Source organism: Harpia harpyja, chromosome 4 (assembly GCF_026419915.1).
Source record: "Harpia harpyja isolate bHarHar1 chromosome 4, bHarHar1 primary haplotype, whole genome shotgun sequence".
NCBI lineage: Eukaryota > Metazoa > Chordata > Aves > Accipitriformes > Accipitridae > Harpia > Harpia harpyja.
This window is the reverse complement of record NC_068943.1, coordinates 52,389,191-52,411,227: the sequence shown is the minus strand read 5'-3', so window position 1 is coordinate 52,411,227 and position 22,037 is coordinate 52,389,191. Positions and strand designations below refer to the sequence as shown.

General features: G+C 36.6%; 1 protein-coding gene across 8 annotated transcripts in view; it reads left to right on the top strand.

Moving 5' to 3' along the window:
* Positions 1-22,037, top strand: part of XPO1 (exportin 1) — a 40,409-nt gene that overhangs the window by 12,061 nt on the left and 6,311 nt on the right. For all 8 annotated transcript variants that reach the window (XM_052784041.1, XM_052784038.1, XM_052784039.1 and 5 more), the window contains 15 exons: positions 669-741; positions 8,998-9,059; positions 9,141-9,185; positions 9,274-9,455; positions 9,936-9,984; positions 10,069-10,188; positions 10,293-10,421; positions 11,981-12,139; positions 14,919-15,116; positions 15,788-15,926; positions 17,885-18,066; positions 18,920-19,076; positions 19,194-19,357; positions 20,180-20,314; positions 21,216-21,399. In XM_052784041.1, the coding sequence (XP_052640001.1) occupies positions 669-741; positions 8,998-9,059; positions 9,141-9,185; positions 9,274-9,455; positions 9,936-9,984; positions 10,069-10,188; positions 10,293-10,421; positions 11,981-12,139; positions 14,919-15,116; positions 15,788-15,926; positions 17,885-18,066; positions 18,920-19,076; positions 19,194-19,357; positions 20,180-20,314; positions 21,216-21,399 (1,978 nt within the window). The remainder of the gene's footprint in view (positions 1-668; positions 742-8,997; positions 9,060-9,140; positions 9,186-9,273; positions 9,456-9,935; positions 9,985-10,068; positions 10,189-10,292; positions 10,422-11,980; positions 12,140-14,918; positions 15,117-15,787; positions 15,927-17,884; positions 18,067-18,919; positions 19,077-19,193; positions 19,358-20,179; positions 20,315-21,215; positions 21,400-22,037) is intronic.

The window sequence follows — 22,037 nt, the reverse complement described above, 5'->3', positions numbered from 1 at the left end:
CATTTTTATTATTCTTTGACTGAGCACAAAAGTTCATCTTTAAATAGTAGAAATAGGTGCCATATTGGGGTGGGTATTGAAAGTAAATTAACCTGTGGGTTGTCTTGCTGCTCCTAAAGTAACACACCAGCGAAGTTTGGGAAATAACTTTCTTTAGAAAGTGCAAGTGTCAGGACATGTGATGCTAAGACAAGATATTTTTTTTTCAGCTCTTAGAGGAACAATAGGAAGCTTGAGACCATCCAAGCTGCTAAATATTTTAGGAGCCTGGTTGTGTTAATACTTGAACGTATGAGCAGTCATTTATGATGCAAATTCATATCTGGCTGCTACTTTCTCTTCTCCAGATAGCCAAAATTGTCTGCCAGAGGGCTTTTTTTTTTTTTTTTAATTTATTTTTTTTCTCCCCCCCTCCCCCTACCCCCTCGTCCCCCCTCCTGGTGTGAGCATGATCAAACAGCAGGACATAGTATAGCAAAGAATAAAACAAGAAAAAAAAATGCATGAAACCTCAGTAAATGGGTGAATAGACATATATTTAATAAAATTGTTAGTTTAATAATCTTGAAGTCTTAGATGTTAAGTGTGAATGTCTGATTGAATGAGAGTCCTGAAAGTTAGTTAGTCCTACAGTAATGTACTCACATTTTGTTCTTCTCCAATTTCAGTATTATGGACTGCAAATCTTGGAAAACGTGATAAAAACAAGATGGAAGATCCTTCCAAGGAACCAGTGTGAAGGTAGGGAGGAATTTTTCTGTTTTCCTCTTACCTTTATGTATTAAATGATATTTAGACTGTCAGTCCCCAAGTAATTTTCAGCTTCAAATACAATTATGCTAGTAACTTTTTGTCATGTAGTAAGACCATCTGTGCTTTTCTGGATGATGAAACCATGTCTTTCTCTTTCGTGATAATGGTCTCAGTGGGGAGGTGAGCACCTGAAATTCTGTAAATGTCATGGGAAGGTAAAAGGTGTGACTGATAGTTTTGAAACGTCATCACTTAAGTATTGTACTGACTTACAGGCCAAACTTACCTGAAGAGGTCTAACCCTAGGCAGCTTCTGAGGTTAGCTCCTGTCTTTGATGTAGAGGTTTTGTTTTTCTCTGCTTGGCACAGGAGGCTCTCTTCAGCCCATCTGGGCTGTGTATGCAGCCCTATCAGTATACGGTCATTTTTCTGGTGGACAATGTGGTCCATCTGGTAGCATGTGTAGATTTATGTAACTTTTTTGAAATTGTAAGCAGTCATGATTATTTTAAAATAGAAACACTAAGCAAATGCATAGTTTTACCTATTAATGGTCATTCATTCTTTTAGGCAGTGAGATACTATAAAGTCTGCTGTAGTTTGCATAAGTGTATATGCAGCTAGATGGCTGTAATTGGAAGTGTAGGGCAAACCCCAGTCTTCTGTCATTGCAAGGAATCTGGAAGTCTTAAAGTAAATGCTGTGTTTTGTTTTTATTTTTTTCCCCCTCCCTCCCTTATAGTTTGCAATGTGTGTTGAATTTTAGACATTAGCTGTAGTAAATGGAGGTACCTCTGTGGTACAGGATTAGGGCTTGTTCATGTAGCTTTCTGTCAAGTCATGATAACTTGGACTTAAAAAAGTTAAGTACAACTACTTTAAATTCTTGACATTGAATATTGTCACCATTTTAGACTTGGCTTTTTACTAAAAGCTGGTTTTGGAACTCATTAAAATTATTCCAAATTTCTGTGTTCTTCTACAAGCTTTTGTTAATGCTAAGATGTGCTTTAAATTTTTACTGCCAGTGCTTTAGGTTCTGAAACTATATTGATTAAAATATAATTGTAAATGTTGATGAAAACAAATATATAGAGTGACACTTCCACATTTTTCTGATGATTATTCTTCTCACCTTTCCTCCCATCCCTTCCAACTATAGGTTGACAGATAAAGTGTAGCTCTTCTTGAAAGTGCAAGTAAGGTTTCACATTCATTCTGCTGTTGGAAACAGACTTGCAGGTATCTATGGAACAGCTTCAACTAAGGCTCAGACAAAACTGTGTGCTTTTGAGAAACTAAGGGAGCACCTTGAAGTTAAGTCTTCTGTGTGCTCTTAATAATTAGAGTATCTCAGCTTACATCTTGTTACATTCCTGACTATGAGCACTTAGTTTCAGCATTTGGAAGTTGTTGTAAAGTCTTTTTGGCTGTGGGAGCAGAGCAGGAAGAAAGTAAGGAGTCAGTAATTTGAAGCAGTTACTCCGCTTACTACTGCCCACTGGTGAAGGGAGATGTAGTAGAACATGAGATGCCACAGAGGTAGACTTACTTGATAGTTTGGAACTGGACAAGTCCCAAATACAGACTATAATTCAGTAATTGTAAGTCCTAAAAAGACACACTCTTAATGCATAGAATAGATGAGAAATAGTGGTGGTAGGATGAGGTGGCTGGCTGTGCTTTGGGTCATGTTATCTCATCTGTTCTTGAGATGCCAAGATAATACTGGATACATGGCTTAAATGAATTGTGTATCTGATATATTTGAGTTGGTGTTTTAGATTTTTGTTACTTCACTGTTCGCAGGCATGGTAGTACTGTTTGACTGGTTCCTGTTACCTGAGAAGATGCAATGACTATAGCTCGATGCATTACAATGCAAAATAAAGTTACTGTCTGTAGTTGTGCAATCAACTTCAAGTATTCTGTTCTTATTTTTCCTGACTTTTTGTACTTCTGAAGACTCCACAGGAAAAAAAAAATCCTTCATCCTAACAAATGTGTATCTTTAGTTCAACCTTTTAAAATATTTTCCCTTTCACAGAGCCAAACTAAAATTGTAAAATTGACTTTTATCCTCACATTTTGGGGGAATTGAGTTGGCTTTTACTTGTCTGGTTTCTGATGTACATCAATAGAAGAGGAACCAAATATATTTAGTGTGCTGTGGCATTTGATCCATCTTGGTCTCAATGGTGTAGGAGGGAGAATCAGTATTTCATCCTGAGACCAGTTTCACCTGGTCTGTGGTGGTGGTTGGTTTTTTATTTTTTTGGCTGATGATACTGGCTGGAACAAAAGAACTGCTCCAGAGCTTGCTCAGATGGTTTGATTACCTGGGAGATAATAAGACTGGTTAAATTGAGTTTTCCTTGATTTGGACTCCGGTCATTCCTTTAATTGACAGGATTTTCCTGTTTGAAGTGTAACTAGTAAAATATGGGTGCAGCAAACTGAAACTCAATGTAACAAAGTAATGCTTAGTGACAAAGCAATTCATGCAGGTTATAAATCAGTTAATTTTACCTTATGTCTTACTTTATAAAACTTAACATGTCTAATTTGATTTGTGTAGTAAATACAATAGCAGTGCTTAAGACCTGAATTGAGCTGTTGGTGAATGAAAAAGTTTTTGAAACAATCTCCCTGAATATTGCAGAAATAAGATGTCATTAATTACATAGCCTGAACTGTAACCTTTTTTTGAGGGTTCCGTGCGCCCCCCCCCCCCCACCGCCCCCAGCTGTACGTCAAGTTGTACATCAGAATGAATTGTTGGTCCTTGAGGTTAGCCAGGGTTTTATTATTACTTCTGTCTGAATGCTGGGAGGTTTTAGCTTCCAGCCTGAAATTGCAAATGCAAGTAGGAAAATATGTTTTCTTCAGATGGGTTCTTTAGACTTCAGACTCCATTCTTAAGTTTGCTTTTATTTTAAAATAGCTTTTAGTCTTGAGCTCTTCTGGCCCTGGTACCTTTTAACTTGAAAAAAGTTTTTTGGTTCTTCGGGTGTCATTGATTTTGAAGGTTGAGGATTGTAAGCACTTTTGGAGGGTTCATCTGTATCTGGCTTGCATGTTCAGCCTTGACACATGTTTAGTTATAGAGCATAGCAGTGGGTTAGACTTGCTCTTTATAGTGTGTTTAGTCCTTAAGAGAACGCTTTGAATTGCTCTTACATGTATACAAATGATGTAATATGGTTTTCATTCAAACCTTACTGCGACTGCTTTAGTGAAAGGTGGATGGCATATTCCAGAACATCCCATACAGTGGTGAGCTTGACTTATTTCCAGAGTATTGTACTATCATTCTCAAGTAAAAGTTCTCAGTTTATTGAGGTGATACTAAATTGCTTTAAACTCTGATAATCTGTAGAGTTGATTGTTTAATAATACTTATAAAGGATGTAATTTGATTAAAGTGCTATGGTCTCAATAGGATTTTCTCTTACAGTGTGAAAACCTGCCTAGAAATAAAGGCTTCTTGGTCTTCCAATTCAGTGATATGTTTCATTAATCCTGCAATATGAAATGAAATTCTGTTCCTGTGAACGGAGCGAGCTTGTCTGAGTTGGAATGGATAAGCACTTCTTCATTATGAAACCTGAATTGCTTGTACGACTTTTCTCATTTTGAATTGAAGAAAAAAGTGAAGTGTTCAGAGAGAGAAGTAGTTTAGTGGCTCACAGGAAGGTCCTGGATTTAAGTATAAAACTTTTGATGTAGTGGAAGCTGCTGTAGAAGAGATTTTTCTGTGGAATGATTAGATTTTTTTTAATGCAAATTTCTGGCCTGCTTCATGAAGAGATGTTTTTGATTCTCTGTAATGAAGGGGCAATGAGCTACATGGCACTTTGGGGTGGGGGGGAGAGACAAGCTCTATACCCTTTTTAAGAATTTACATGATTTCTCCCCCCCCCCCCCCTGTTGAAAAGCAAATAGATATTTGATTGATTGGGTTTACCACTAATGGGGAAAGGTGATTTGTGGGGCAATATTGGAAAGAATTGTTTTGTAAGGCTAAAAATAAGATTGTATTTTGACCACATATTGGGACTACTTAAACAGTTTAATGTAAGTGTGTATGCATACAAACATGCCTAGAGGGGATAAGTCAGCTTTAGGATTTGAATTTCTAATTTCGGTTGCAAAGTAATGTTAATTTGCTGAGTTACGTTGTCGACCTGCTGCATTTATGCCTCTTATTCTTTAATAATAGCATAGAATTTGTTAATTTTAGTAAACTAGTGCAAACTCACATCTGCAGCACCAGCTAGAATAATTCTCAACACTTGTTAAATGTTTGTGCTCTGGAACTGCATAAAATAGATGTGCTGGTATGTCTTAAGTACAAGAAGTGGTTTTGTCTACAGGTATGCCCTTGCTGACTGTGTGTGTTAATGGTAACATGCTGTATTTGGTCAGGATAGGAGCTCTTCTGAGCTCAGGTTACGCAGAGATGTAACCTAGATGAGATGTAATTGCTTCTAAAAGCACATCCAAAGATTAAACTGTAGGATATTTCACACTTCTCGAGTTTAGACTGCAGAATTTACTAAAGTTGGATAATGTGATGTTCCTCACTGTCCCAATTCAGCTCTAACCATTGCATAGCTTGGGTCACCTGTGAAAATACTTTTCCTCCAGAGAGTTTTAATTTTACTGTATGTTTGCCTGTCAGAGGAGCAACTTTCACATGAGGACTACAATATCTATTGTTCATCCAGAAACCTTCTAAAAGGCCTTGAATTAATGTCCTTGCTCTATCCTCCTTTTTTTTTTGTACTTTGTACAAAAGTACTTCTTGTACTTTGCTTACCAGAAAGTGCTAACAGTGGCACTAGTCCAGGCCTTCTGACAGTGATGATATCCAGCCTTTCTGATAATTAGAACATTTTGATGTTGCAGCTAGGTTGATCTACTACTGAACTGCTGTGGATAAAGGTGTTCCTCACCTGTGCAGTTTTTGATGTCTTTGAGCCAGGACTGGTGCTTCTCTGGCCATTTAGTGAACTGGTTCAGGGAGCTAAGCTGGCAGAAGATAGTTTCAAAACAGTTTTAAAACTACTGAACTTTTTTGGTAACTCTATTTTTCTGCTAGTTAGTTCAGCCTCTGAAACAGTTCTTGAGTAGGTGCTAGGACTGCCAGTGCTGTCTCAATGAAAGCTTTGGAATGAAAAACAGGATCGGCTCCCCTTGGTCGCAATTTGTCATGAGATCAGCGTAGTTGTCATGTCAGATGGTCCTTGAAGAATGTTACCTGTGTCCTGAGTATTGTGGTTGGTTTTTTTGTTTGTTTTGTTGAAGGTCTGTTTTCTAGGAATGTCTGTCCCTTCCTGTTTGGCTCAGTGAAGGGTCTGAACTTCGCAGTTGTGTTGTTGCCATCTTCAAGACTTGTTCAGCTGCTTCTGTGATTGAAGGAGACCTTCTAGGCAGTGGTTGTGTGCCTTGTGCGTGTCCTGTGTGTGCCTCCTTAAATTAACACTTCCATTTAAGTTCTTCAAACATGCTGATTTTAGCAAACCCAGTGGACTACTACCCTTGGAACACTTTCTTGGATGTGTTCTGCTGAAAAATGGTAATTAGCCTATGTGTTGATTTTTGTCAGAGTATAAAGTTGAAATATCTTTGTTCTACTGAGAATTATCTTTCCTATGGAATGAGCTATTAAGTATGGAGCAGAAACCACAATACTTCAGTTAAAAAAAAAAAAGGGTAGAAAAATGTCATTTAAGCCAAAAAAAGCATTAGAGAATTGGATAGCTGCTGCTTTTAAGGGATTAAGAATATGACTTTGTTCACTGGATGGAAGACTTCAGAAGCCTGCAGCATGACATGTGAAAACTAGCAAACTTTTTAGGTTGTATTTTGAGCTGTGGTCATGGGGGTTTTTAACCTTTTTTATTTTTTTCCTCTTCTTCAATGGAGAAGCTTTGGAGCAGAGCAGCTGTTTTCATCTGCTGATCTCGAGACCAGATTGATGGTAGCATAGCATTCAAGTTGTAACTAAATAGCATAATACCATTGATGCAGCAAGATGGAAAATACATAGCTTTGGAGTTGGAAGTCTAAGAACAATACTCACTTTCTAATTCCTTTTTTGAAATGCGAAGAGCTGCAACAGCAGGCTTCCCTTAGTGGTTTGGCAGACAGTTATAATAGTTTAGTTTCTGGCACTGCAAACCTATTTCTATACTATTTTGGGTGCTTTCATATCTCATTTGTGAATTACTGTAATGCTTCAGCAAAGTGTGTGTTTTTTAGCTTTAAAATACTAGGACAGGCCTATGATGTCAGACTAATGCTAGTGCTTGCTAATAACTCTTACCCAGTGACTGACAGTGATATTTATTTTGTTAATGAACATTCTTCTGGAGTAGTGTGGATTGATCCCAGTTGATAACGAATAGTTTAATTTGTAATTTGAACTACCTGTAGGACAGCTCCTGTCTAGTATGTATCTAATGGCTCAAAGTCTAGACCTAGTTTTTCCAGATTTCATGAGAATGCAATTACCAAACTGTTTCTTTTAATCCTGTTGCTCAGGCCTGAAATGCAAAAAAATTACTAATTCTGGTAAAGTCTTAGAAACGTTTTAAAATTTAGAATAGTGGCTGGGGTAAATGAACTATCTTCAACATAAGGCATTCTTCTCGGTGAAGTGACAGCTTTTTCTAAAATCTTCAATGTGTTTCATCTGCATGAGTCAGTTGACTTCTTGCTGAAGAAACGATTGAAACCAGATTTTGGGTTAATGAAGTTGAATAGGAAAACATACACCTATTCTAAAACTTCCCTATGACAAGAAGACGCTTGCCTGGTTTGAAATGTTTAATCCCTGATGTGCTCAGATCGATCATTATGTCAAAGCTATGTTGAAGTAGAACTATTACTAAATGTTCATCCAGTTCATGACTCCAGATCCTCTGTGCATGCCTTTTCTTGGGAGTCAGATGTTTTTGTACAGAATGGTTTTAGATATGTATATTGTGATGAAAAGTCACTTGGAAAGCCATTGTCTCCATGTCTTCAGTAATTGATAGGTTAACGGTGAGGAGGGAGCTGAGGATTAGGTAGGAAAAGGAAACTTTAGGCAGTATGGCTTGCTATAGTGTTATGGGGTTTTTCTGTGGTGAAGCTGAAAACTGTGAAGTAGTTTAAAAACATTTGTAGAAGCAGCAAAACAAAACAAGTGATTTAAATACAGTCTGTGCCCCTGGTTGACAAATTGTTAATTTAAGCAAAAAAAAAAAAAAAAAAAAGGCGCAAAAGCAATAAACCAGAATTTATTAAGAGTTTTGTAATCCATAGCATCCATGTGTGCTATAAAAGCACAGCAGTCCAAATCCAAGTGCATCCTACTACATTGGTGAATAAAGTTTTAAGTTTTGGTCTTGTAAGATTGTGCAGGAAAAACTTTGCTGAGCTCTGGCATGGTGTTTCACTTTCAAATGCTGTGCATAGGAATTCCTGTGTTTAAAATGGATCACCTGAGTAAACTGGAGCATCTCTGAACTTTTACATACAGTGAAGGTGGTGTATCAAAGTTTTCCATGCAATTCTAGCTGAATTGGCATTAAAACTGGAGTCATGCGTAGAAAGCTCTATTTATTCTTGGAGTTCACTTTTTCTTAATAAAACATTAGTCAGAGATGGAGGACTCTCTTGTATTTTGTCTTGCCATTGTAAATACTCAGTTGAGGCAGTAAGAATATACCTGCCAACTTTGGAGTTGTTAGGTATGATCTGAAAATGCATAAAGGGTAGAAATACATTTCACTGAGGGAGCTCTACAGCAGCATTTCTAAGTACCTATTGCAATATATGTCAGGGTCTGGACAGTGCTGGATGTCGTCTTTCCATCTTCAGCCTAATAGTGTTGTGCAGTGCTACCAATGCAATGTTTCTAAAAATTTCTTGCAGCCTTTAGGAAGCTGATAGATTGAGCTGGTGCAGATTACTACAAGTACACTCTAATCCTTAGTCTGTTTGCATTTTTGTTTTATTGAAATAGCTTAAGCGTAAAGCCATTTTGTATATGAAATACCCTCTTGCAGAATTGATACAAAGGTGGATTTTTTCTGTATAGCACACGAGTCAAGAGGGAAGCTCACCGACACGTGCGCATGTTCCTTAGAGGTGTTTCTTTTTAAAAGCATGAAGAATTTGAACTCAAAAGTATTTATTGCTACATTTGTGATATCTGGCATAGTTGAAAATAAATTCCTGACTCTTCTGCAGGTATTAAAAAATACGTTGTCGGCCTAATTATCAAGACCTCATCTGATCCAACATGTGTAGAAGTAAGTGAATTCTTTTCCGGGGAGGAAGAGGGAGGGGAATATTATGCATAACCTGACTCTTCTCTTTTTTCTCTTCTCCAGAAAGAGAAAGTGTATATTGGGAAACTGAATATGATTCTTGTTCAGGTAAGCTAGAGTTCATAACGTTTTAAATCTTATTATTATGTCTTTGGCTTTGCATATGTGTCTAACGTATGGATGCTTCACTTTTCAGATACTGAAACAGGAATGGCCAAAGCACTGGCCAACTTTTATAAGTGATATTGTGGGTGCAAGCAGGACTAGTGAAAGCCTCTGTCAGAACAATATGGTGATCCTTAAACTACTGAGTGAAGAAGTGTTTGATTTTTCCAGCGGCCAGATTACTCAAGTGAAAGCTAAGCATTTGAAAGACAGGCAAGTATATATATTTAAATCTTTATAAATAGGGTAGACTTTGTGCTTGCTGCTAAATAGTTGCTCTCACTTTGAGCTTTTGAGTGAACACCTACAGCTGTCTGATTTGATTTCTGAGACTGAGTGGGTTACTGATCTTTCTTTAAAGCAGTACTGTTAGGTGATAACAAACTTGCTTTGTACATACAGATATTTCTACCTTATTGCAAGTAGCATCTGCTGACTGATGGTTCCTACACTTTTAACAGAGCATTCAGGATTGCTTGTATTTCTAAGCTAGAATTTGCAGGCACAGGCTTCAAGCTACTTCAAAATACACATTACTACCATGAAAATGGGTAAAAGCCAGATGGCCTGTGAATGCCCCTATGGACATAGGTCTTCAGGACATGTTCTATAGGCATAGATGTTTTGATTAAAGTAGATAGGATTGTATATGGAATGTGGAAATGCTTAATTTTTTATTTGTTTTTTTTACAGCATGTGCAATGAATTCTCTCAGATATTTCAACTGTGTCAGTTTGTGATGGTAAGTTTTATTTCTTTAATCATGTTTTTAAAAATTCTCCCCAGTGTGTCTAACAATGTCATAAACACTAATGGTCCTTTACAGGAAAACTCCCAAAATGCTCCCTTAGTTCATGCAACTTTGGAAACTTTGCTACGATTTCTGAACTGGATTCCCCTGGGATATATATTTGAGACCAAGTTAATCAGCACACTAATATACAAGGTACTCATGCAAAAATTGATGGCTTTTAAATTTAAATATAAGTTGCAAAAAAGCTTAGTGTGCAACGCTCTTGTAATACTTTTTATTTTTTTTCTTCTCAATAGTTCTTAAATGTTCCCATGTTTCGAAATGTCTCTTTGAAGTGCCTCACAGAGATTGCAGGTGTCAGTGTAAGCCAGTATGAAGAACAGTTTGTAACACTTTTTACACTGACCATGATGCAGTTAAAACAGGTAATGTTTTTTATAATCTGTCTCTTCTGACAGTTTCATTTTGCAGAATCAGTTTCTGTAGAACCTAGTTCAGTTTACAAATTTATATTCATTATAGAGCTCTTGACAGGACAAATACTGTTCTTCAGTGGTATTATGGCTTTATCAGAAGATGCTAAGTGTATTTTTCTGACTCTAGATTACAGCTGTATTTCTGTTGCATTGATTTGTTTTGATTAATTTGAGAGGTGTTTTGAGCACTCAGGTTGTCTGATGCGGAAAGTTGAGAGAGATGCAACAAAATGTGTACTGCATGACTTGTAAGACCTAAGCTGACCTAACTTCTGCAAGTTGGTATTTAATTTTTGAAACTGATAAAGGTTTGTCTCATAAAGCCCTGCTTTAAATTTATGTGCTTTGATTCCCCTCTGAACAGTTCAGATTCAGGTACATGAGTTTGTAGCTTTCCTCATTGTATTTGCGTCTTAAGTGGACAGTTGAAGGTTTTTTGACAGTTTTTTCCTCTGTTTGCAATGTTGGTCCATCTTGGAGGTTCTTTAGAACATGCATGCTTCTTCTAACGCCCTCTTCTCCCCTCAGCTTCATTTGAGCTATAGGATTTTTATTTATAGTTAAATTTAAAGGCAGATTTTTGCACACACCAAAGTTATTTTGTGTAGCTGAATGTTACTTCCTCAGTTTTTACAGATGATGCTCTTGATTCTAACTGCCAATACATCTGGCTTAAGTTTTCCCTCAAAACATCAGTTGAATGCCAGGTTGGGTATTTGGCATGTTTTGTAACCTGCAGGTTTTTAGCATGACTGTTGCATATGAATTTGATGCAAAATGTTGCATGTATTGCAAATATTTGACACTCTTAACTTTGTAAAATGAAGTTGGAGAACAATCAAAACCACGCAAAAGCTGGCAGCAGCAAAAGTGTTAGAACTTTATTCTCTCTGTTCTATAGCTTAATAGTGTTGACATTAAAGAATGTAGTTCACTACTTGATGGCAATGTTGAAAATGTTTTATGTGTATAACGATAGAATTTAAAAGCCAGTGCATCTCTTAAGAGGTGCCAGAGATCTCTACAATATTACTGAAAAACATGTTCCACTATCCTTCAGAGTCGTCCTTGCTAATTTCTAAATATTGTGGAGGAGGTCTTTCATGTTATTTTAACATTATGATGATGTAATGTTTTGAAACTTAATGTTACTAGGGACAGGTAACAAACACATTTTTGGAACATCTGTGCCCGATGCCAATTGGAAATGTCTGTGGTAGAGTAGATACTTTACTTGCTTACAGCTGCTGTTACAAGGGGTAGGAAAAGGTTTAGTTCATCAGAACTTTTATATCTGTTTGCGTTTTCACCTTACTGTCCATCTTGGGATCAAGCAAGAAATAAAGGAGCTGTTAAGACTTTTTTGTAAGAAAGGTCTGTAAAGAGGGCATGCCATGAAAAGCAGAAGGGCTTTTTTGCCAAAAGAGCAAAATATTTGTTAATATACAGTAGTTGTACTTCTGTATAAAAAGGGAAATTCTTTATTATGTCTGTGTTCTTCTTATTAGATGCTTCCTTTAAATACCAATATCCGACTTGCGTACTCAAATGGAAAAGATGATGAACAGAACTTCATTCAGAATCTCAGTTTGTTTCTCTGCACGTTCCTCAAGGAACATGGCCAACTTATAGAAAAAAGATTAAATCTGAGGGAAACATTAATGGAGGTAAGTTGCTCAGTTTATCCAGTTTAAAAATGTAGCAAGTGTATTCTCATACTCAAAGGGTGTGATATTAATACAATCCCTAGATCATTGTACTTAAAAGTGGGTAAGAGAAAAAAATAAATCCTATTTCCTTCACATAATTAATAATCACATGAATACAAAAAACATTTCAAAATTTTTGTTTCCTAGTATGCTTCAATGGCATTGTATTTTCAGTGATCCTATACTAATACAGTGTCTGAAGACATAAGTCTCTGTCTCCCTCTTCTTCCTTGTTCGTCCTTGAAAGTGTTAAAGTACTGCTTTAAAATAAATTCATATATTCTTTTTCCATGGGTCTTTACATACTGTATTTTCTGTTTAGTGCTCATATAGAGAAGGTGTTGCTACGACTTTGATCAGTCTGTGTGAAGCAGTTAAGTTATATTTTTATTCAGCATCCAAAGCTGGTTTCTAGGGTACAGCGCATGTTGTAGTTCAGTGCTTCCATCCTGGTGTAGCTTCTTGCCTAATTTGCCATTTCCCAAAATTTAACTGAAAGACTTTAAATAGAATCCTCAACGATGATACTCTGTTTCTATGTAATAAAGCCCATGTATGCCAGTAATGCTTAATGGCAGAGCTCTGCCAAATGACTATGCGTGCTTTATTGTAGTTTTACTGGTCTTGGAGGAGGACCTACGGGCCTCAATTATCAGCTACCTTACAGTCGTTGCTGAGAAAAAGATTTACAGTTGTCCTTCCCCTCTGCTTGTTCCCTTCGTTTCTTGGAGACTGCTGCATTCTTTTCGATTTTGACAGTGAAGTGCAACTTCACTGTCAAAACCACTGGGATCTGTGGAAATTATTTGAAATTCAGCTAAGAATGAAGGGTTGGAAAAGCTTAAATTCTAGATGACTACTGAACACGCAAGGTACTATCTCATGCTGTAGTGGGGCTAGATCACAAAATTGGGGGTTTTCAGTTGTGTTTTTTAATTTTGAATAAAAATTTTGCTGAGGGTGAGCTGTTCTGTGGTGACTTTTTTGCTAGCTCCCTCTCTCTGCTGAGCTCCAAGGGGATGAAACTGGCTCCATAGCCCCTTGAAGCACCACTTCCTGTGCCCAGAATCAAGCCCTGTGCAGGTATGGAGGTGATAGGGTGAGGAACTGCTCTGAGACAGAGGTAGAAAATCAGTACCACAGTTTAAACCTGGAGACCAGGTTCCATTGGGAGGGTGAAGTACATCTTGCAGGTGGATTAGCTGTAATCTAATGTGTCCATCCAAATTCTAGACTGTTTTCCAGCTGGTATTCTCAACACATTTCTTCTGGAGATGGCCCTCTACAAAAAATTTATATTAAGTTGGTTGCAAGTACCAAATTGTAGCTCATTTAGAAGATGGACTAAGAGGAGTATCATTTCTTTATTTTAAAAAAACAACTGTCAACAGTGCTCAAATAATTCCTGAACTTGCAAGTTGTAAGCTTTCAAAATAACCATGAATCAGGGGAGCACGGCTCAAGTTTCTGCCTATGTTGAGGCTTTATTAGGGAGACCTGTGTAAAAGGCTGAAGCTGTTGCATGTCCTGTGCAATTGTGTGTAAGTTGGAGTGCAGTTTTTAGGTATTGGCCTCCTCTCTTGTCCGCTGTGATTAACTATGTTAAATTCTTTAAAACTGACACCTACAACTCAATTCTGAACGACTTTGAGTGTTGTATAATATGTTGAAATGTTTCACAGAGTTCTTAGGCTGGCCTAAAATGGTTGCAAATTTCACTTTTGTAAGTTGCAGTGTAATAGAATGTTGTTACATGGTTAATTTAAAAAGTTCTATGTCATTCTAACCTGTTTATTCCTGCATTTTGGATGTATCGGATCTTCTGAAATGGTTGCACAGATTCATTGGAGCAGTGTAGACTAGTGAAAGAAGCTACAGAAATTATTCCAAGTGAAATTACCAAGAAAAAATGATGTGTGTAAGGCTAATGTATAGTTGTTTTGAATCCCTCTTTTGACATAGATACAGATGTTGAATCAGGTCTTTACCATCTAAAATGCTGTGAGTACTACCTAAGCTATAAAAATGTCTTCAGATTTCATTGTTTCATTCTGTTCACTGGTGGGCTATTGCTTTGATATCTTTCACCAGAGGACTGAAAACATAAACTAGGCAAAAAATGTTTGGGTATGTAGTTCTAATTTTTATGGTTGGTATCTCAGTCTGTCAGAATTGCATCAGTGGCTTTCCCTTCTGAGTCTGCTGTGGCTGTTCTGTCAGCAAAAAAATGGAAAATGTTCTGGTAGGTGGCTTCTGTGGAAAGCAAGCGAGCAGTATGGCTTTGATGATTGCCTTCAGTTCTTCAGGGTATAAAGATCCAGGACAAAGTAGCTGTAATAGTCTTGAGAACAGCAGTCATTGAAACTGGCTGTTGAGGGTTTTCGAGGCTCTAAAACAAAATGCCTTGCAGATGCTGAAGAGGCTGTGAGTTTGATAATTTACAAATAGGCTGATTTGCCTATGGTATTTTTTAAGATGTCTTTAGGCTACTTCTAGATTTAAGAATTGATACACACTTTGAAAATAGCAGTAATTGACAGGGTGCTTTGTTTTTGAGTTGCTCTGATGGTCGGAAGTCTGACTTGTAAGTGATGTCACTGCAATGTTAATGCCTCTTGTTCCAAACGTTTTATGTTAATTTGGCATTTTATCAGTGTTTGGATAACTGGACTTAAAGCAGTGTCGTTTTATCTGCAGAAATCATTAGTAATCAGATGGTTAAACCACACTTTTCCAGGCTCTTCATTATATGTTATTGGTATCAGAAGTTGAAGAAACTGAAATTTTCAAGATTTGTCTTGAATATTGGAATCATTTAGCTGCTGAGCTCTACAGGGAAAGTCCGTTTTCAACATCTGCTTCTCCGTTGCTTTCGGGCAGTCAACACTTTGATGTTCCTCCAAGGAGACAGCTTTATTTGCCTGTATTGTCCAAGGTAATCCATGTTTAAGTAAAGGTACTGTAAAGATTTAGATACCATTCCTGAATTTAGAGATACTGCTACATGTAGGGGCTGACATAAGAAAACTTTTCTTGCTTTGAGTAGTTGGTAATTGATTCAACTCTACTTATTTAATATGCTGCAATTGCAAAAATACTTTAAGATGACACCAGGAGATGACAGGAGTATTAATGCAGTGTTTGAGATTTTTTTAAGATACTTATTATGAATGTAAGACTAAAAAAAAAACAAATCTGTATTAAACTGTTTCTTTAAAGAGATAAAGGCTGGAGTGTTAGAGTTGGAAGAAAAAAATTGTGTGTGTATGGAAAAAGTGATCTTTAAAAGACCCCTAATATTACATATGCATTTTGAAGCTCTAGAAAGTATACTTCACAGGTTGTGGGTTTTTTGTTTGGTTGGTTTTTTTAACTATTCAGCTTGTTCATGGAGAGAGAGAATCAGCAGGCTGTATTCTTAATGGCTTTTTAGTTAACATGTCTCCATAGAATCTTAATGTGAGCTAATCTCATGAAGTGCTGGATATATACCCTTTATGTGTGTCAGACTGCCTGACCAGAGTGCTCTGGAAACATCTGTGGAGCTATGTGTATATTTTCACGTTTCAGTTTGATTCAATTTTAACTTTCCTTTGCAACATACAGGTTCGATTGCTAATGGTTAGCCGTATGGCTAAACCTGAAGAAGTCCTAGTTGTGGAGAATGATCAAGGGGAGGTAGTACGAGAATTCATGAAGGACACAGATTCCATAAACTTGTATAAAAATATGAGAGAAACATTGGGTAAGTGTACTAGCTGGTATTTTTGTGCTGTAGGTCTGTGCAGCTGCATCAGTAGCATGTATGTTACAGAATGCTAACTTACGATCTCAATTATGTGTGGGTAAAATGAATATCAGTGAGGAGTAGGACGCAGACTTGAAAGGGAGGAGGCAGTGCTGGTCTGAAGTTTTGTGTTTTAAGCACGTAATGTTGTATAACTTCGTTAAATAGTTATACACTACTTAATTTTTGTTTCTTGCCTTTTCGCATTGAACAACACCTTTTGATATTCCTTTACCAAAATGTTTCAGCTCCAGTGAAACCTTAGTTTTGTCAGAAAGCTGTTAAATTGGAAGGATTTTTCTGAAGTGGACTTGCTGGTTATTACTTCAGTTGTAGTTGTAGTTTGTGTAGACCAAGCACTCCACAGCAAAAAGGATTTCTTCCTTCAGTAGGTCTTCTGAATACTTCTAAAATTTTTTTTATAGTATTCTTAAACAAAACACAAAATTCCAGCCTGAACTGAAGCTTCAAAAATCTTTTCCAAAGTTAGTGCTGATGTCTTGTAATGACATTGCTTGAAAGTACAAAAGCTGCAATTAATTACATGTTATGTAGAAAAAATTGAAAGCTGTGAGTGCACTGAAGAACACCAGAATCGGTATTTCTATAGCATTTAATGTAGCAAGTATGGTTTATTTTTAGTGTGTGTATACTAGTATGCTATTATCTTTAGAAGTCTCATGTTCAGCTGTGGCCGTTTTATCAGAGAATTGATAGTCCCTATGTACTGTAGTGATAACTTAGGGTCTTTTGAGGTAAGAAAAAAATTTTCAGAGTCCTAACTGCAACTTGAAGGAGCAGGGAGGATTAGAATTGTCACATATTTAGGACATAAACCCTTCAATACTAAATATTTTTCTATCAAATGTAAATGCTTTAAGGGAACACAGTATTTTGTAACAGGTTTATGAACTGGGGGCGGGGGGGGGAAAGCTGTGTGATGCAAAGTGTTTGTGGATATTTTATTCTCATATTTGTACTTCTGATGTAGGTGCAGCCAGCATTAGATTAATTGTTCTAATATCTTTTCATATGGAACATGAAAAAAAATTTTGATTTATTGTATTAAATGTTTAATTTATTGTATTAAAATTACTACTGTATGTCCTGAGCCTTAGTTGTATTTCTAGATACAGGATTATTTACATGGAAATGCAGATATAGTTAGTGTTCGATTTCTGGTGTTAACTATTGCTTATAGTGTATTATCTTTAAGATCCACTTTAAAAAAAAAAGGGGGGGGGAGAGGAAGAATGTGGTGGAAGGTCTATTCTGTGGCACAGTAAAAAAATCTATTTCTGAATCTAGCCTTAAATTGCTTTTGACTTGCTGGGATTTAGAATTTTATATTAGAGACACTAATCTTATTAGGGGCTGATGCAAGTGTCCAAGTTGTGATACTTGAATCTTGCCACCTACACTTGTTTAAGAGTACCATCTCCACTTTAATGGTAGGTTATTGCAACCAGCAGGCTTAATGACACCAAAATAAAGAGCAGAAGAAAATTGATTTGCTTCTTACACACTGTATAATGTCCCCCATAAGTAGCCAATCCCATATTCCCTATACCCCATCAATATGTATGCCTTTTGTTAATAGTTTAACTTATCAGTCAAATCAGTAAAGTTGCTATGTGAGACATTCATTGATTCAGACTTTTCACATCACTTGCACATGCTTTTGCTGACATCCCTTAGAACAAACAGATTCTCAATAAAATTTTTTATCCCTCTTTAAAACACAGTTTTAACAAATTTGTGTTTAAATTTTTAGTTCATTCTGTTATGAGTTCAGGAAAGAAGCATTGCACTAACCTAACAACTTGGTTATCTTAAAACAAATTTAACTTTGCCTATGAAGTTGTGATCCGGGCAATTGCTTTAAAATGTGCCTATTCAATGTTGATGTCTTTCAGTTTATCTTACGCATCTGGATTATGCAGACACGGAACGAATTATGACTGAAAAACTTCACAATCAAGTGAATGGAACAGAATGGTCATGGAAAAATTTGAATACCCTGTGTTGGGCTATAGGCTCAATCAGTGGTGCAATGCATGAAGAAGATGAAAAAAGATTCCTTGTTACAGTAATTAAGGTATCATGGTGCAAAACTATTAGCTCTGTCGCACTTCGTAGTTTATGCTCAAGAAACTAAGTTTACAAAATACTGCTGTATGTTCTTAGTAAGTGACCTCATATGGCAAGCAGGTTGATAAGAATAAATCAATAGGAAATCTTACATCCTGAATTTAAGGCTGGTAAGTTCTTTAGCCATGAACAATGCATTAATCCAAATAGCCTTTTTGCGGTGGAGATTTCAGGGATAAAATTTAGTTTATGATGAAGTGTTTGTCTTTTGGGATGCAGAAGAGATGGAAGGGGATTGCTAATGAAATAGAGTGGCAAAATAACCCACATTTTTAACTAGCTGGCACCCTGCTATTTTGCCATTTTCCAAATACTCATTGATCAAAGTGATTTTTTGGTAAATATGCGCATAGAAAGAGTGCAGGAACAGAACATTTTTTTTATAAGAGTAATGGCCCTTACTTTAACAAGTCATATAAAATCATACAGAAGATTTAGTTTAATTTCTTCTGTTTGATGTGGAATCTATATTGATATCAACTGCTTGGTCAGTATTAAATGCTACAAGGCTTGTTGAAGTCCCCCCTACAGAAATCTTTAGATAAATTTAAAATGGAGATTCCATAGTTGAAAATACAGTGTTCCTGGTTGGGTTGAAACTTAAATAATTACATCACCCTGGTCTTGATCAATTTAGGGGTTTTGTTTGCTTTTTTTTTCCTTTGCACTTTGAACTTGATTACGGCAACCACTTTCCTTTATATTTGATACAGCTCCTTGTAGGATTTTATACTTTGTCTCGTAGTGTTTTTAATTGAACTGGACAAACTAGAGGAAACTAAAAATATGTTATGTTGTAGGATCTCCTGGGACTCTGTGAACAAAAACGAGGAAAAGACAATAAAGCCATTATTGCATCAAATATAATGTATATAGTAGGTCAATACCCACGGTTTTTGAGAGCTCACTGGAAATTTTTGAAGACAGTAGTCAACAAGCTGTTTGAATTTATGCATGGTAATTATCTGGTTTTTTTAAGTAGCTGTTTTAATTAAAAATAAATAAAATTGATACCCATACATGCACATGTATGGGGGAAAAATATAAAGCAGTAACTGTCTTCATTTAATTTAGAAACCCATGATGGTGTCCAGGATATGGCTTGTGATACCTTCATAAAAATAGCACAAAAATGCCGCCGACATTTTGTTCAGGTTCAAGTGGGAGAAGTCATGCCATTTATTGACGAAATCTTGAACAACATTAATACAATCATTTGTGACCTTCAGCCACAACAGGTATGTTTAATTCAGCGTTGTGGATAATTCTTAAAGACTAATCAAAAGTTACTTCATACTGAAATGTAGTAGTGGTTTTCAAGGCTTGAATTATATTCCTTAGTTTTTTGTTAGTGACAGTGTTATAGTATCAATAGTGTGATCGGGTTGCATTACTGAGATATCAGAATGCTTGGAAGAATTAAAGTGCATTTAGTTGGAATTTTGATTTCTGGAATGCTTTAACAAAGAAATAAGACACTGAATCTCATTTTGTGGTTCTGCTTCAGGAAAGACTAATACCCTACTATAATAGTATACCTATAGCTCTTGTATTTGTGAAGGGGGAGGGGGGGGGGCGGTGGGGAACAATCCAAAAGCACCTTTGTCTGGGAAAGTCTCAGCTCATGAAGTGAGAGTAGTGCACACATGCGACACACTGAGATGTTGCAATAAAGTACTGAAACTTTGGGCAGAGTGAATCTGGCATCTGGAAAAAGGTACTTAAGGTAGTGATGTAATCCAGTCCACAGTTTAAACATGTCTGGTAAGATTTAGTTAAGAGGTGAATGGCATATGTCTGAGCTTCCTCACTTCAGGGTATGATGGCAAAATGAAGAAAGGCTCTGGGATGTATATAGTGGCATTTGAAGGGAAGGGGATGGAGGTTTGTTTTACATGTGATGAAAGGAAGGAAAGAATGGAGATGGGTCTTGTCAAGTCAAGAGGGGGGAAGAAGGTACTTAGTGAAATCATCTTCAGCATTCACTGTATGTTAGTTCAGAACAGCATAACATTTTCCTTACTCCTTTTTAACCTTCCTGTTTGACTTGTTCCCATCAGGTGCATACATTTTATGAAGCAGTAGGATACATGATTGGGGCACAGACGGACCAGACTGTGCAGGAGCATCTGATAGAAAAATATATGCTGCTACCTAATCAAGTATGGGACAGCATAATTCAACAGGCAACAAAAGTAAGCTCATAAATTTTAAGTGTATTGTGTGTTCAGGTAAAGAAAACCTGCTAAATGTTTCTCTTGCCCTGGGTTTATTTTTCACATGGCATGACATTAAGTGTACATAGCTGTGGTGGACTTTATTAAATGATGGCTGAAGTAGTGATTGACATGACAGTACAAGTGTTGTTTTGAGAGAGGAAACTTAAATGACAAAATAAATACTGGTTTTAATCTGATTTTAAAAGACAATTTTCTGTTACTGTACAGAATGTTTCAAAGGTTTTTTTCTAAGGCTCCCTTTCACCTGGCTTAGTAGTGGATTTTCTTTCTGAACAACAAAGTTAAAATGCTGAAAATACTGTTCACTGTTCCTCCTTTCTTTTCCGTCATTCTCTTAAAGTACATCTTTATTTCTCACTTTTATCTTCCATTTCTTTCAGTCTCTTCAAAATAATTTTATCTTCACACAGTAAAGAACAACAGTCTTGCACTGCACAAGAGATCAATCCATTTGGAGTTAATCTAATAAAGATCCTGAAACTTAGGCTTCAGTTACGTTTCTTACTCTGGCTTCCCTCTTAAAACAAGAACATACTGCCTTTCCTTTGGACAACTCCTGTCTGTTTTCACTTTAATCTCTCCTCCTTAGTTTTTTCTTTCTTCAACTAGAGTAATGCTTGTACCACTGCAGCAGAAATACTTCTGCAGAAGAGCAGAATTAAATCAATTGAAGTTTTATCCTGACTCTCTGAGGTAGTGGCAAGTGCCATGAAGTAAACAGCAGTATATATAAAGTCTGTAAATTTCAGTGATATGTTCTTTAATGCAGATAAATTATTTAAACTTACACTTTTACATTGAAAGCTAAAGGGAAGTTTTATTCACTAAACAAAATGGACTCTTACTTTTTTAACAGAATGTTGATATTCTAAAGGATCCTGAAACAGTTAAGCAGCTTGGTAGCATTCTCAAAACCAATGTAAGGGCGTGTAAAGCAGTTGGCCACCCTTTTGTGATTCAGCTTGGAAGAATTTATTTAGATATGCTGAATGTGTACAAGTGCCTAAGTGAAAATATTTCTGCAGCTATTCAGGCTAATGGTAAGAAATTCCATGTTCTTCCTGAAAATGGGGGTTAACAGTGTCTGTCATCAGGTTTCAGAGTATGTTCCAATTAAGTTAATTTTACTCTGTTCGTTTTCTTGTTTGGGAAAGTGGAGAATGACTGAAAGTGCTTGCTTAGATTTTTCTTGTTGTTGTTAACCAGATGTTTTATTCAAAATTCAAATGAAGAACTCCTGATTTTAGAGGGAGGAAAAAACACCTATAAATGAGACAGTTTAGAAAAGATGCAGAACACCGTAGATGCTTAGTTAGAATTAACAGGCATCTTGGTGAGACAAAGTTGTAGCATGTGTTCTTTTAGCTTACTCTAATTTTGAGTATTAAAAGACTATCTTTAAATAGAGTCTCATTCATTTTTTCAAAAGATGTTGGCAGGGTTTTGGTATGATACTGTGCTGCTAAGTAGTTTTATTACGGTAATGTAACTGTAGTGAAGATGCCTGAAAGTCATGATGAACCATGCTTGCAATCATTGAGAAGGAGTTACCAATTACCTAACCTATTTTTACGAGATAAATTAGGGCCTACAGTATCTCAGTAGAATGTGCTTCTGTAGTGTTTCACTGCAAGATGAAATGAGACTCTGTTATGACCAATTTTCTTGCCGGTGCAGA